The sequence below is a fragment of the Canis lupus genome, chromosome 9 (genome assembly GCF_048164855.1).
Source record: "Canis lupus baileyi chromosome 9, mCanLup2.hap1, whole genome shotgun sequence".
NCBI lineage: Eukaryota > Metazoa > Chordata > Mammalia > Carnivora > Canidae > Canis > Canis lupus.
Window position 1 is genome coordinate 37303432 of NC_132846.1, and position 14344 is coordinate 37317775.

General features: G+C 33.2%; 1 protein-coding gene across 6 annotated transcripts in view; it reads left to right on the forward strand.

The window, feature by feature from the left end:
* Positions 1-14344, forward strand: part of MNAT1 (MNAT1 component of CDK activating kinase) — a 189281-nt gene that overhangs the window by 68842 nt on the left and 106095 nt on the right. For all 6 annotated transcript variants that reach the window (XM_072838837.1, XM_072838841.1, XM_072838838.1 and 3 more), the window contains 2 exons: positions 4067-4207; positions 9036-9161. In XM_072838837.1, coding sequence (XP_072694938.1) covers positions 4067-4207; positions 9036-9161 — 267 coding nt within the window. The remainder of the gene's footprint in view (positions 1-4066; positions 4208-9035; positions 9162-14344) is intronic.

Sequence of the window (14344 nt, forward strand, 5' to 3'; positions counted from 1 at the left end):
AAAGACATTCTAGGTGAGATCTTGCCTGCAATGGAGTCTTAAAGGACAAGTGGAAACTTGCCAAGGTGAAGAAGATGGGACAAGGGTGGGAATAGGGAGGCTACATAAAAACATTCAGGCAGAAAGAAATCATCAGCAAAGGCAGGAAGGCATGGATAATCAGTTCTGAGAGATTTTAGTAGTTTTATACTGCCAAAGTTCAATAGAGAGAGTTGAAGTTGGAGAAGTAGAAAGGACGTAGGTCACATAAGGAAATTTATTATGAAAAATAATTTGGGCTTACAGAGACCAGTTTTTATGTGTGAATTTTTTTAATTTATTTTTTATTTTTTTTAGAGAGAGAGAGAGAGAGAGAATCTTAAGCAGGTTCCATGCCCAATGCATAGCTTGACCCCAGGGCTTGATGTCACAACCCTGAGATCATGACTGAAATCAAGAGTCTGACGCTTAACTGACTGAGTCATTGAGGTGTCCCAGTTGTTTTTATATTTAAATTGGTGAGCTTTTTCTTCAAATTAAAGCTTGCTTGGAATACTTTGGTTAAAGGGATCCTGGGAAGAGGACAGGCAGAATTCCCATCTGCTCAGTCTTTTATGTAGTGTACCTTAGGCATCTTATTAGGGAGCTCCAAGATTCCTTGGAGTAATGTTGTAAGAACGTGGCTGTGGATGATTGTCATTAAAGGGTTTTAAAACATGTGATGATAAGGTATTGTCTGTGTTAGAATACATGGAGTGGTTTTGTGGAGGTTGAATTTGAAAGAATTGAGCTTGGAGTTCGAGAAACCAAAGGGAAGTTATTGCAATCATGTTGGTGAATTCAGAGGTGACTTAAACAAGAAACGGAAAGGTGAGGATCAATTGGAGAAACTATTTGATTTTAAAATAGCAAGTCTTAAAAAAAGGTAGCAAGTCTCACTGATGGATTAGGAGTGGGAGGTGAAGGCAAGGGGTAGATTGGGTAAGATAGTGTTATTAGGAAGAATACAGAGACTTAGTTTTCAACTTGCTTCCCTTCTCTCAGTTCATTACCTACTTCATTGTCCCCACGATGTTTGATTTTTAATGATGGCTATTTTCCCAGTTCTTCAACTAGCTAGTTGAAGCTAGTCAGTCAACTAGCTAGTCAGTCAATATTTATTGAGGCCTACTAGGTCTAGGATACTCATATATTCTATTTCAGTGAGAAAATGGAGGCTACCAGTTTCTCATTGCTAAAGATGGTAGACTGTTGGTCTGAATCTCATTCAGCCTGGTGGCAGTGTTTGGTGTAGGCTTCTCCCTTGATACTGAATCCCTCTTCCTTAACTTCTGTGGGGCTACTCTATTCTCCTCCTTATCCTGCTGCTCTCACCTTCCCCTTTCATCATCTTAAGAGGCTTAGCTTTCCTTCCTGACTCTGAAACATGGTTCCTTTCAGTGCTTCTTTTTATGACTTACCTTTTTATACTAATTACTCTCAAATGTTTCTGCAGCACATTGTTTTTCTCCTCAGCTCCTAGATTTATACTATGTAATATATACATATTCTATAAATAGTTAATAGACATTTACATCTTGATATATTATAGACACTTTTAATTCAGCATTCCAGAGCTGAATTTTTAAATCTTTACCGCTGGTCTCTACTATTATGTTCTTTATCCAAGTGTTCAAGCCTTATCTGGTCTGTCTTCCTGTTGATAGCCTCTCCTCATCATTTTTCAAATCTGGATCCCCCTCTAATTCTATGATTAGCTCTTATCATTTCTTATCTGGGTTATTGAAATGTTCTTTTAACTGGTTTTCCTGTCTACAGTTGTGGCCAGATTGATCTGTATACTTCACTGCTTGAAGTTGTCTTTCTAAAGTTATCCCTCAAATTTCCTTAATTTCTTTCTGATTGTCTTAGTATGGCACAAATTTCCTTAGTATGGTTGATGGACCCTCCATGATCTGCCCTCTACTTGCCTTTCCACTTTTATCTAGAACTTTTCACTACCCCCATACTTCATGACTTGGCCATACCAAGCATTCCAGCTTCATTCAGGTCTTTGTACCTTTGTTTTCTCTGCCTGAATAGCTGTTCCACTCTCCAGTGGGCCAAATAGCTACTGTTTGAAGTCTTAGCTCAACTTCCTAGGTTTCCTAGGGCTGCTGTAACAAATTATTAAAAACTTACAACAACAGGAATTTATCACAGTTCTGGAGTCTAGAAGTCTAAAATTAAGGTGCCATCAGGGTCATCATGCTTTCTCTAAATGCTCTAGGGAAGAATCTTCCTTGCCTCTTCTAGCACATGGTGGTTGTCAGCAACCTTCAGTACCACTCTGAGCTCTACCTTTGTCTTCACATGGCCTTCTCCTCTGTTTGTCTGTATTTCCATTATGACCCCATCTTAACTTGATTACATCTGCAAAGACCCTATTTTCAAATAAGGTTACATTTACAGATACCAAGATTTAAGATTCAACATATATTTTTGGGGTTACATTTAACCCATAACACTCTGTATGAAATCTTTTCTTTCTCTGTGTGTCCTTTATCATTGCAAAGAGAGTTTACCATTCTATCAATTCTGTTTTCACTGTACCTTCTTTAACACTTGTTACACTTAATTGATATGTTACTATTTTACTGTAGGCTCATCTTTTTCTGCTTATATGCTTCCAGTCAAACGGTTCAGTTTTCTAGCTTTCATATCTCAACCCTTAACTTTTTACATTTATTCCTACTAATACTTCTATAGCAATTTTGAATTTTTTTCTCCGCTGGGGGCCTGAGTTAGAGTAGCAACCTTGCCAATAGAGAAGGAAAATTTTGTAAAATTATAGGGAGAGATACTAATAGAATGTAGCTACTCATTTAATTTAAGGGGAATGGGAGGGGGAAACAAGGAAACAGAAATGAATTTATGTTTTCAAATGGAATTGGCTGAGATGTAGGTGTACACTGAGTGGACATAAGGAATATAGGAGTATGATCAGCTTTGGGAGACCAGATGCTAAACTTTTGGATCTCGTACTGAATTTGAATTGTAAGTGAAACATCTTTTTGTTTGAAAATCTTATGTAATATGTGAATTGAAAAAAAAGCTAATAAAAGGTTTTAAATATTATTTATATAAAGCATATATTTTTCTGAGGTATCTGTTATTCATAGATCCATGATGCTCAAAGCTATTATGCTGTCTTCCTTCATTCTGTATTTACCTTGAGGTGCTGTAATTTCTCAATGTTCTGTCAGATTAAAAAAGAAAAAAGAGCCTTAAAGCCATTTAGATTTTACTGTATTTTTCATTCATAAGAATTAAAGAGCAAAGACTAGGTATACTATTGCTTTTTAAGTATGACTTAGAGTTGGAATGAATTTCAGAGCTTGGAATTCTTTAATATTTCTGAGGAACTCCATAAAAGAAGAATGAGTAGAACTATGGTTCATTCTGTTTACATATTAGCTTTAAATTTTGAATTTTTCAGTACACAAAGAAGACTCTGGAAATTTATATGCTTATATTAGAAAAGAACTTCAGGTTTTTAGAACTTCCCTTAAACGAACACTACTTGGAACTCTAGCATCATAAAGAGTTATTTCAGTTTGGGAAAAAGAAGCTTAGTACAGTGATAACTTTTCATTATCTGGAATGATCTGGAAATTGTTTTTTTTTTTTTTTTTAAATAAGCCAACCTTTTCAATGGAGTGTTTCAATAAGTAGTTCTGTATATAGATTGTCTCTTTGTTGTTTTTGTTGGGTTTTTGGTTTTGTTTTTCTTGTTAAATCTTCTAAAATGAATGACTTGAAACTATCTGTAATAATTACAAATACATTATTAAGCACATTTCCTACAGCTGGGCACAGTGTACTTATTTGGGTGTTTGTTTAGTGGTAGGTGTCATTCTCTTTAATAGTAACATGTCCACATGAAATAAAATGACTCTAGTTCCTTCAGAGTAGAATTGCTGCTGTGTTAAACTGTAAATGACTAGTGTGTTTTATGCTTCCAAAAAAGAAAGTGTCAGAGTGTAGTATAGGATTGATTTTAGTTACTAAATTTATTCCATGCTGTATATAAATATTTCTGTTTTAGACTCGGGAACAGGAGGAATTGGAAGAAGCTTTAGAGGTAGAAAGACAGGAAAATGAACAAAGAAGACTATTTATACAAAAAGAAGAACAACTGCAGCAGATTCTAAAAAGGAAGAATAAGCAGGCGTTTTTAGATGAACTGGTACGTACTAATGCTAAGTGCAGTAAAAATCATTAGTTTTCAGAGCTTATCTTTCCTATTTATTATGCTGGATAATGGCATTTAAGTGGCATTTCTACTGGTATATTCAGTGCTACTGTATTCAACTTCTGTTCCTTCATTAAAAAAAACAATTTTTTCAATATCCATTTTATTTTCAGATGAAAGAGCAATGTAACTGATATAAGACAGTGTACTATTAATAGGTTATTTATGTGTTTTTAAACTTACTAAAACTCATTGTATTCAGAGCAGTTTTCTCCTGATTAATACTGGCTTTCTTGTAACTGCTCATTTGCAAGTATTTTGGCTTCATGGTGAAATTTATGATGATTCTGGTTACTCTGTTAGAACTGTGTTTCATATTTTTCCATGAGAAAGAACATATTTGAAAGAAATGGCAGTGTTTTGCAAGTGTTTTTGTTTTCCAATAATTACTACCCTAAGTATTCACCATTGTTAGATAATAGCAGTATTAATAACTAAGGTTTATGAAGTATTTCATAAATTTGATACTATATTATTTGATACTTATAAGCTGGGGTTATACTGATAAAGTCACAGTAGAAATGGTCCTCTCCAGGAGTCTTTTTGCATTCTTCCCTTTCCTTTTCTGTCCATATAATTAAATTCTGTTTGGTGTTAACATACTTTAATTCTTTGATCTACTTGATAAGGTGTTTTTTACTCTATTTGTGATTGGGTAAATGTTTATGTATATATTTTTCCACTGTTCTTTTGGCCAAAAGTCAGCTAGCCAGGAATAAAAAGAGAAAGCAAGATAATTAAATTAGAAGTAGGTGAAGAAAGCAAAAGAAAAGTGAAAGAAAGGACGTTAATGAGACTTAGATAGAAAATGCCTATCATAAACCCGATCTACTTTGTGTAAGTGGAGTATAAATTGGGTTCTGAAAATGAAGACAGCAACATATAAAATAGAATATGGTATTTTCCTTAGCGATTTCTATTAATTTTTCTTGAAACTATTAAGTGTCAGTTGTGGGTTTTTTTTTTCAGTTGTGGTTTTTAACAATTGAAATGACACGTGCATTTTACCTTTTTTGTTGATGTATATTTTGTGAGTAATTAAAAACTTTAAAGAACATATTAGTAAATATTGATTTAAAATTACTTTATTGAGAGGTTCTATCCCCTATCATTTTGTACAAAGAAGAATACACTTTTCCTTGGTAACCCTTCTCCTTTTTTCAATTAATTGAATTAATTCCAAATATAGAACTTAGATATGAAATGAAAATACACTTTAACATTTAAAAAATATTGCATCTAGTACGGAGTTTTTAGATTTAATTTTGAGGTTAGGTTGCTTTGCATAGCAATTACTCTTGCATGTTTTTTTAGTCCTTAAAGTAATAAGTTTTGCTGCTTCATTGAGCTGCTATTGGCATGAAGCTCCCCTTTAATTCAGTGGGGCATGAAGCAAGATGTGAAACTGCCAATGTTGTACATTGTGTATAATCTGGAGTTAATATTAGTTTTTGTGAGACCTCCTCCCCCACCCCCTGCAACTTCCTGTTTTCTTCACCTGCAAGTCATTACTGCACATACTTTCTTCACGGCTTAGATCATGTAACATTATGGTTAAATAATCCTTAGCAATTTACTGTATTCATTAGAAGAATTAATTACGACATATTGTCTTAGAATACCAGTACATTTTGAATTTCTGGTTTCCTCATTTTATTTTTAAAAATTCTGTTACTTTAATTTTTAAATAATCATTAATTTTTTTGTTAAAATGTGACCGTATGTTTAATCCTTATTGACTAATTGAAAGAATTTATTAAATTTCTTTTTATCTTTCTGAATCTTTAATAAGTAAAAAAACACTTTGTATTTCTATGTTCTTGTGTTAGATTCTATAAAAAAGATAATATTGGCATTTATAAATATGTATAGAAGTTTAAATCTTAGAATTACTCTCTGGATCTAATTTAGACAACAAGTACTAAATAGAATTTTTTTCTCTTGTTTTTGGGGTTTGGTTTTTGTGCTAATGGTCACTTTTTAACCTTTAAAAAGCATTACATTATACTGTATGTGACAGGATTTTAATGTTATGGTCTTAATGTTTATGATTTAGCATTCACCATAATGTTGCCTAAAAAGTCCATTTATTTAATCCTAACTGTAAATTAAATTTTTTTTAACAGTTTGGAAAAAGATTTTTTAAACAGGTCCTGACTTATTAAATCTTTTTATATTCCTATTTGAAAATTCTCTTCAGTTATGTCTTAAATTTTGTTAAGGGCTAATATTGTTGTCAAATGTAGTAGCTGATTTTTATTAGAAATATTGTTTGCCAGATGGCTTGCTTAAAGTCAATTAAAATAATCCTTAAAAAATGGCCATTATAAAGCTTTTAATGAGTATTACAGGCAGTCTTATTAAAATTTCTTTAAATATTAAACAGTATACCTTCAGGCAATTAATGTAGTTTAGAGAACTTTTCAAGATAGACTGGAAACAGAAAAATTAAATAACTTGCATGGCTGAATCTGCATTGTATGTATTCCTGAGAGCATGTATGTTCCCATAGTTTATTTTACTCTGTAGATTTTTGATGTTGTTAGAGCTCCTGCTTAATTCTAATTTAACATTTATGAAGATTTTTAGGCTTCAGAGTTTTGAGTGCTAAAATGGAATAAAGCAGATTGAAGTAAATTGTCTTAATGTCAAAATTAGTTTTAGATTCCTAGAATGTTTATTTTTTATTAAATTTCAGCTGTATTACCAAGACATTTTAATATTCAGTACCTTTTATGTGACAACAAAACCAGGATTAAAACAGGCCCAAGTATTCACTGACAACCTTTTCGAAGTGTCTTGTCTTTACCCTAGGACTTCGGCTTATTGAGTAAATACCAGTTTGGAAGAGCATTTTAATTCATTTAGAGTATAAGTTGAGAAGGAATGCCAAAGAAATTTATTTTTCTTCTGTTAACTTTTACATATGAAAATATAGTAATGGGTTTTTTTTTTTTTTTTTTTTTTTTTTTTAGTAATGGGTTTTAAAAGATGTTTTGGGTCACAGCCCATTTAAAATCTCTTAATTTTGCATTTTTATTATAAAATTGTGGGGTTTTTTTGACGTTTATTATAAAGTTCCCTTTTTAGAAGAAAAAAAATGTTTTATTTATTTATTTTAGAAAGTAAGCAAGTTGAAGATGGTAGGGGAGGAACAGAGAGAAAGGAACAAGCAGACTCCCTGCTAAGTGCGGAGCCTGATGTGGAGCTCCATCTCACAACCCTGAGATCATGACCTGGGCTGAAATCAGTAGTTCAACACCCAACCAGCTGAGCCACCCAGGTGCCCTATTATTATAAAATTCTTAATGAAAGTCTAGAATAGCTGCAGGAATTCGCAGTAATACTGTTACTAATGCAGAACTAATGCTTTATTGTAGAATATGAAAGGTAGTCAAGTATATTTTCATAATACGTTTCATTTATTCTCCTTTATTATTACTAAAGGTCCCAAGGCTCTATTTTATAAATAAAATTTGTGTTCTTTCATTTAAAAATTTTTATTCCTTGTAACATTGCTCTTTCAAAGTACTTCTGTTACCAAGTTTTTGGGTACAAATTTATTCTAGGATAACTCTTTTGAAATAAATTGCTTGTTATTTGAATTACTTCTGTGCTGTAGCCTTAAAATAATTCCTTTAAATATGTTAATTGACTACATTTGTGCCTAAAAAATATTCTTAAGTCGTGAGATTTGGAAAGAAAATTAGATTCTGCTGTGTTTTTACTTTCATACTATGAAATGTTTAACAATATAGTTTTTTCAGGATTAAATTCTGGGTAGTTACTATTTTAAAAATCTGTAGGCCATTTGAAGAATATGTGTATATTTGTAGGTAGCCTTGGTGTAGGAGACAGAAATGTGTTTGTAACCTTCGACTTTGTTTACAGATACAAAGTATTCTGTGTGTGTGTGTGTGTGTGTGTGTATGTGTGTGTGTGTGTGTGTGTGTGTGTGTATATATAATCCCTTCCTTCTTGGCTTCTTTCTGCATGTATTTCTGTGTTCTTATTTAACTGAAAACTTAGGAAGAGGTCTGGACCTTAGTTCCATAGCACTTTAAACATGTAAGAGAACTTCATGTTAAACAGGATAAAATAAGCCTACATATAAGAATTAGTAATTTACTTGTTATTAATATGTATGTGTGCAGATTTGTGTAAATAGGGGCCCTGATTTAGTACCAATATAAGATACAGAAATATTTACTATCATTTTGTTAAGAAAAGCTAGACTTAATTTCTAAAACTAAGTCCATAAAGGAGAAAATAAACATATTTTTGGTTGTACTTAACAATTGTTCCATTGTGCAAAACAGAACAAGGATCATTTCCAAACGGCCTCAGGTGAAATCTAATGGGAAACAATTGCAGACTGGTCTGAATTCACTGGTCGAAGAATGTGTCTTAGATAAACATCTGATCTAAGTTATAGTACTTTGTATTATTCTTTGTGTGATTAGCTTTTAATTTTTTTAGTTTAATAAATATGGTTGGCTTTCCTAGATGAAATAAGACCCTATTATGTTGTCTCTAATGTGCATTTTATAAGAATACTTTTTTGCAGGTTATTTTGATTTATGAATCTCAAACAGCCTTTTCTTATTATGGAATGTTAAAATTTTTGTGAAGTGTTCTCCATAAAGTGAATATTTAGGTTGACATCAAATGCTTATGAAAAGGCATAATTTAAAATAAAAGACTTGTTGCCCATTAGTTTTTCCTTTTTAACTTTGATATTACACTTTTACTTTTCTTACAGGAGAGTTCTGATCTCCCTGTTGCTCTGCTTTTGGCTCAGCATAAAGATAGATCTACTCAGTTGGAAATGCAACTTGAGAAACCTAAACCTATAAAACCAGTGACATTTTCCACAGGCATCAAAATGGTATGCTGTATTTTAATTGCTTGTTTGAAGAATATATTTTAAGGATTGTACTTTATAACTTTATATTGATTTCTACAGAAAAATTCGAAGGTTCAGATGTTTAAGAACAGTATCTGATCTAGGCTAAACATGTAGAAACAAGAAGAATACGTGTGGTGTAAGGGGAAAGTGAAAAGTAATAAATAATTTTCAAAGTACACAACACAATTTTGTTGTGCACGATATTGGATTTGTATTTTTTTTTTTTTCTTATTCTGTATATTTTAAGCATCTAGTGTAGGAAAACATTCTTAAAAGAACATACAGACTTCTGGTTTCTGGTATGGCATGTAAGAAGCTTGGATATTGCCAAGCTTCTTACATTTTATTTATTTTTATTTATTTTTTAAAGATTTATTTATTTATTCATTAGAGAGAGAGAGCCTGATGCGGGACTCGATCCTCGGACCCAGGGTCACGCCCTGAGCTTAAGGCAGATGCTCAACCACTGAGCACCCAGGCATCCCAGCTTCTTACATTTTAAAACAAGTAAAAAGCTGAGCATATTGAATAATCCAACAACTTTTCTTAGTTCCATAAATGAAGAGAGGTCACAAGACAAATCAGTGCCCTCAAAATTGGAGAGATTGGCTGAGAATCACAACTCAGCCAGAGCAGCAACCTCGCCAGGAACTAGTGCTGGTGTAGGGAAATCTGATTGTAATTGACAAGTTCCTGGAGTTTGGGTGTGGACAACTCTGAGAGTTCAAAAGTTTGTGGGGCAGCCAGTTATTGAGAGCCCCTGCACTTTTGTGATTTTTCTCTTTTACATCTCTACCAGCTTCTCTCAGTGAATATAGAGAAAAATCTCCTCTTGCTTCTGGCAGAGGAAAAGGAAAAGGAACAATTTTGCAATATTCAGAGCATTCTGTTCTTAATAAGGCCTACCTCTAGGAGAAGCCATTTAGTCAGAGCCTAACCTGCTGGAATTTATGAGAACCTATCTGATGTAGTGGAAGGGAAATAACTAATTCTAGCTGCTCAAGCCTTCTTTGTGGGAGAAGGGAAACAACATAACTTTAGCTCACTCAAACTACCCTGCCCTACCTAAGGGGAAGTGGGATGGACTGAGAAGCACATGTGAAGTTGGCCATCTAGAAGCATAGGCTCTTTAAAAGATTGAGACCTGATCAGTGAACTATAAAATGCTCTGCCACTCCCCATACCTCACCACCACATTGCTAAAGGCCTATTTATATTATAGCAGTGTCTTTTCCCCAGTCCATTATGCCTCGGTTATCAATAAATAAATAAATAAATAAATACTAAAAGGCAGAAAACACAGAAGAGACAGCAAGCATCAGAACCAGGCTTAGATATAGCAGGGATATTGGAATGATAAGAGTGGGAATATAAAACAGTCATGATTAATATGCTAAGGGTGTTAATGAATAAAGTAGACGACAACATACAAGCACAGGTGGGCAATGGTAAGGAGAAGGTTGGAAATTCTGAGAAAGAATCAAAAAGAAATACTAGAGAAAAGAACTCTAACAGAAATGAGAAATAGCTTTGATGAGCTCGTTAGTAGACTAGATAGTCCTGACAAAAGAATCTTTAAGTAAGAAGATACATCAATACACTCCTTGAAAACTGAAAACTAAAGAGAAAAAAGACTGAAAAATAAAAACCAACCCAAAAAGGAAACCAGGACAGAATATCCAAGGACTGTAGGATGACTATAAAAGGTATAACACATGCATAATGGAAGGAGAAGAATGAGAGGCACAGAATATTTGAAACAGTAACAACTGAGAATTTCCCACAAATTAATATCAGACACCAAACCAAAGATCCAGAAAGCTCAGAGAACACCAAGTAGGATAAATTCCAAAAAAACTATATGTATATGTATATCAGATACAAAACTATATGTATATCAGAAAATTGAAGATAAAGAAAAAATCCTGAAGCAGCCAGAGAGGAAAAAATACCTTTACCTATAAAAGAGCAAAAATAGGAATTATATCTGGCTTCTCCTCAGAAACCACACAAACAAGAGAGTGGAATGAAATATTTAAGATGATGAGAGAGAAAAAAAAAATCATCAACCTAGAATAATGTACCCTGAAAAACTGTCTTTTAAAAGTGAAGGAGAAATTGGACTGCCTAGGTGGCTCAATGGTAAAGTGACTGAATGTTGATTTTGGCTTGGGTCGTGATCTCAGGTCCTGGGATTGAGCCCCGCATTGGGCTCTGTGCTCATCGGGGAGTCTGCCCTGCTCAAGGCTTCTGTCTCTCCCTCTGTGTACTCTCTCTCTTTATAAATTAAAAAAAAAAAGTGAAGGAGAAATAAAGATTATCAGACAAATAAGGGGTTTTCTGCCAGTAGACCTTCCTTGCAAGAAACGTTGAAAGAAGTTCTTTTAGAGCCAAGGAAAATGATACAGGTGAGAAACTCAGATCTAAATAAAGGAAGAGCATCAGAAAAGAAAAGAGTGATGGTAAAATAAAAACTTACTTTTTGTTCTTAATCTAACAGGTAACAGTTTGTTTAATAACAATACTATATTTGAGTGTGTTTGCTTATGTGTATGGGTATACGCACACATGCTTATATATAAACGAAATGAATGACAGTGATGATGCAAAGGATATGAAGAAGCAGTTAGAACTATGTTATTATTATGAGGTACTAACACTACCCATATTTTTCTCCCCAACTGTCCATTCAGATTACTGTTTTTTGATTTTTAAAATTGCCTACCTTGTTTGTCATATGTGCACCGGCTGTTAGAGTCTAAACATCTGAGGGCAGGGTTGCATATTTTAACTTCCTAAATATGTTTAGGAATATGTGGGTCCCTGAATAATATAAAATGTCCATGATCAATTTTAATTTATATAAATTTATAAATTTATATATAGTATTAACACATTATCAGATACTGTAAAGAAAAAATTTCTCATTAAGAAATTACTAAAACTTTTGAATTAAGGGACAATATAGAGAAAAGAAAATAGGCATGGAAAGACTCTAGTACAAGGGGATTAAATTCAGCTTCACCACTTAGTAGATATGTATGCATGAGTAAGATATTTCTTTTTTTTTTTTTTTAGATTTTATTTATTTATTTATTAATGAGAGAGAGAGAGACAGAGAGAGACAGAGAGAGGCAGGCTCCATGCAGGGAGCCTGATGTGGGACTTGATCCTGGGTCTCCAGGATCAGGCCCTGGGTTGAAGGCAGCGTTAAACCGCTGAGCCACCCGGGCTGCCCAGGTATTTTTTTATTCTTTGTGTTTGTTTTCTCATTGGTAAAGTTGAGATACTTTTTGCTTTTCGTGATTGTTTGGAGGATTAAAATATATATATAAAATGTTAACCAAGTGCAACTTTAATGTTAATCAGAAATTTTTAAGGGAGGGAGAAAAAGAGAGGAAGGGGAGGGGCAGAAGGAGAGATAGAATCTTAAGCAGGCTCCATGCCTAGTGCAGAGCCCGATATGGGGCTTGATCTGATGACCATAAGATCATGACCTGAGCCAAAACCAAGAGTAAGCTGCGTCACTAACTGTACCACCTGGGTGCCCCATCAGTAATGTTTATTGTTATTATTATAGTTAAATATTTAAGTGAATTACATAATGATTTCTTTACATTGTGTGATTAGGTAATAACATTTTTAAGATTCTTGAATTTGAAGGAATTTTATATTTGAAGTATTTGTTATTTTGATACTTGTGGTAGTGCTGTGACCATAGTGTTTTAAATATTTTTAAAATTCATTTTTTAATTCATATATAGCAAAGGTCATTCTTTGTGATACGCAGGGTCTTGACAAATGCAGAGTTGTATATGTACCAGCATAGTAATAATATAGAGCAGTTCCATTACTCCTCAATGTTCTACCATTTCATAGTCAGCCTCCAAACTCCCTATCAACTAGTGGTTTGTTCTATATCTTTGTTGTTTTGGGTTTTCCAGAAAGTCATATAAATGGAATCATACATACAGGTCTTTTAGATCAAGGCTTTTTACTTAGCAACATGTATTTCAGATGTTATTGTTGTTCCTTTTTGAGTAATATACCATTTTACGGATATACAAGTTTCTTTATCCTTCATCAGTTGAAGGACATTTGGATTTTTTGTTTGTTTTTTAATGATTATGAGTGAAGCTGCTATAAACATTTGCATACAGTTGTGTGTGTATGTAAGTTTTCATTTCTACTGGCTAAATATTAAGAATGAAATTGGTGAATTATATGGTAAGGGTATATTTAGTTTTGTAATAAACTGCTAAATTGTTTTTTAAAGTGGCTGTACCAGTTTGCATTCTCACCAGCCTTGTAGGAGTGTTTCAATTGCTCTGTATCCTTGCCAGTGCTCAGTATTTTGAGTTTTAAAAATATTTTAGGAAAAAAAAAGGCATTCTAAACAAGTGTGTAATATTATTTCATTATAGTTTTAATTTGCATGTCCCTGATGACTAGTGATATTGAGTATCTTTTCATGTGCTTATTTGGTATCAGTTTTTCATTTGCCCTTAGCATTTACTTTAATACCTCAGGTTTCTTTTTAGATAAGATTGTGACCTTGTTATTTTTTTTCTTCTTCCTTCTCTTACAATTTTTTGTTTTGTGAAATGTCATGTATATACAAAAGGACACAGAACCAAACTACATAGCTTAGTGAATTATTACAAAGTGAACATCTGTGTAACTATCACAGAGGTAAAAGAAAAAAAAGTATTGTCGATGCTCTAGAAAATCTGCCTCATAACCCCTTAGATCTGGTCAGTACCCCATTTTTTCCCTCAAAGTAGTCAGTCTTCTTTTATGGCAGTCCCTTTCTTGCTCTTGTATATAACTTTAACATTTAAGCATGTATGCTTTAACCTGATTAATGTTGGGCCCATTCATGTTATATTTGTGAGATTCATCCATGGTTTTGTATATAGCTCTTTTTTTTTCATTTTCATTGCTAGATAATGTTCCATTGGAGGAATATACTACTATTTATTCATTCTGCTATTGCTGGATGTTTGGATCCTTTTGAGTTTTTGGTATTTTGAGTTATGCTAATGTGTTAATATATGTTTCTTGGTGCACATGTACGCACATTGTTTTGGTGTCTATTTTACCTAATAGAGTTATTAGGTCATAGTGAATATGTGTGTTCACTTTAGGAGATACTGTCAAAT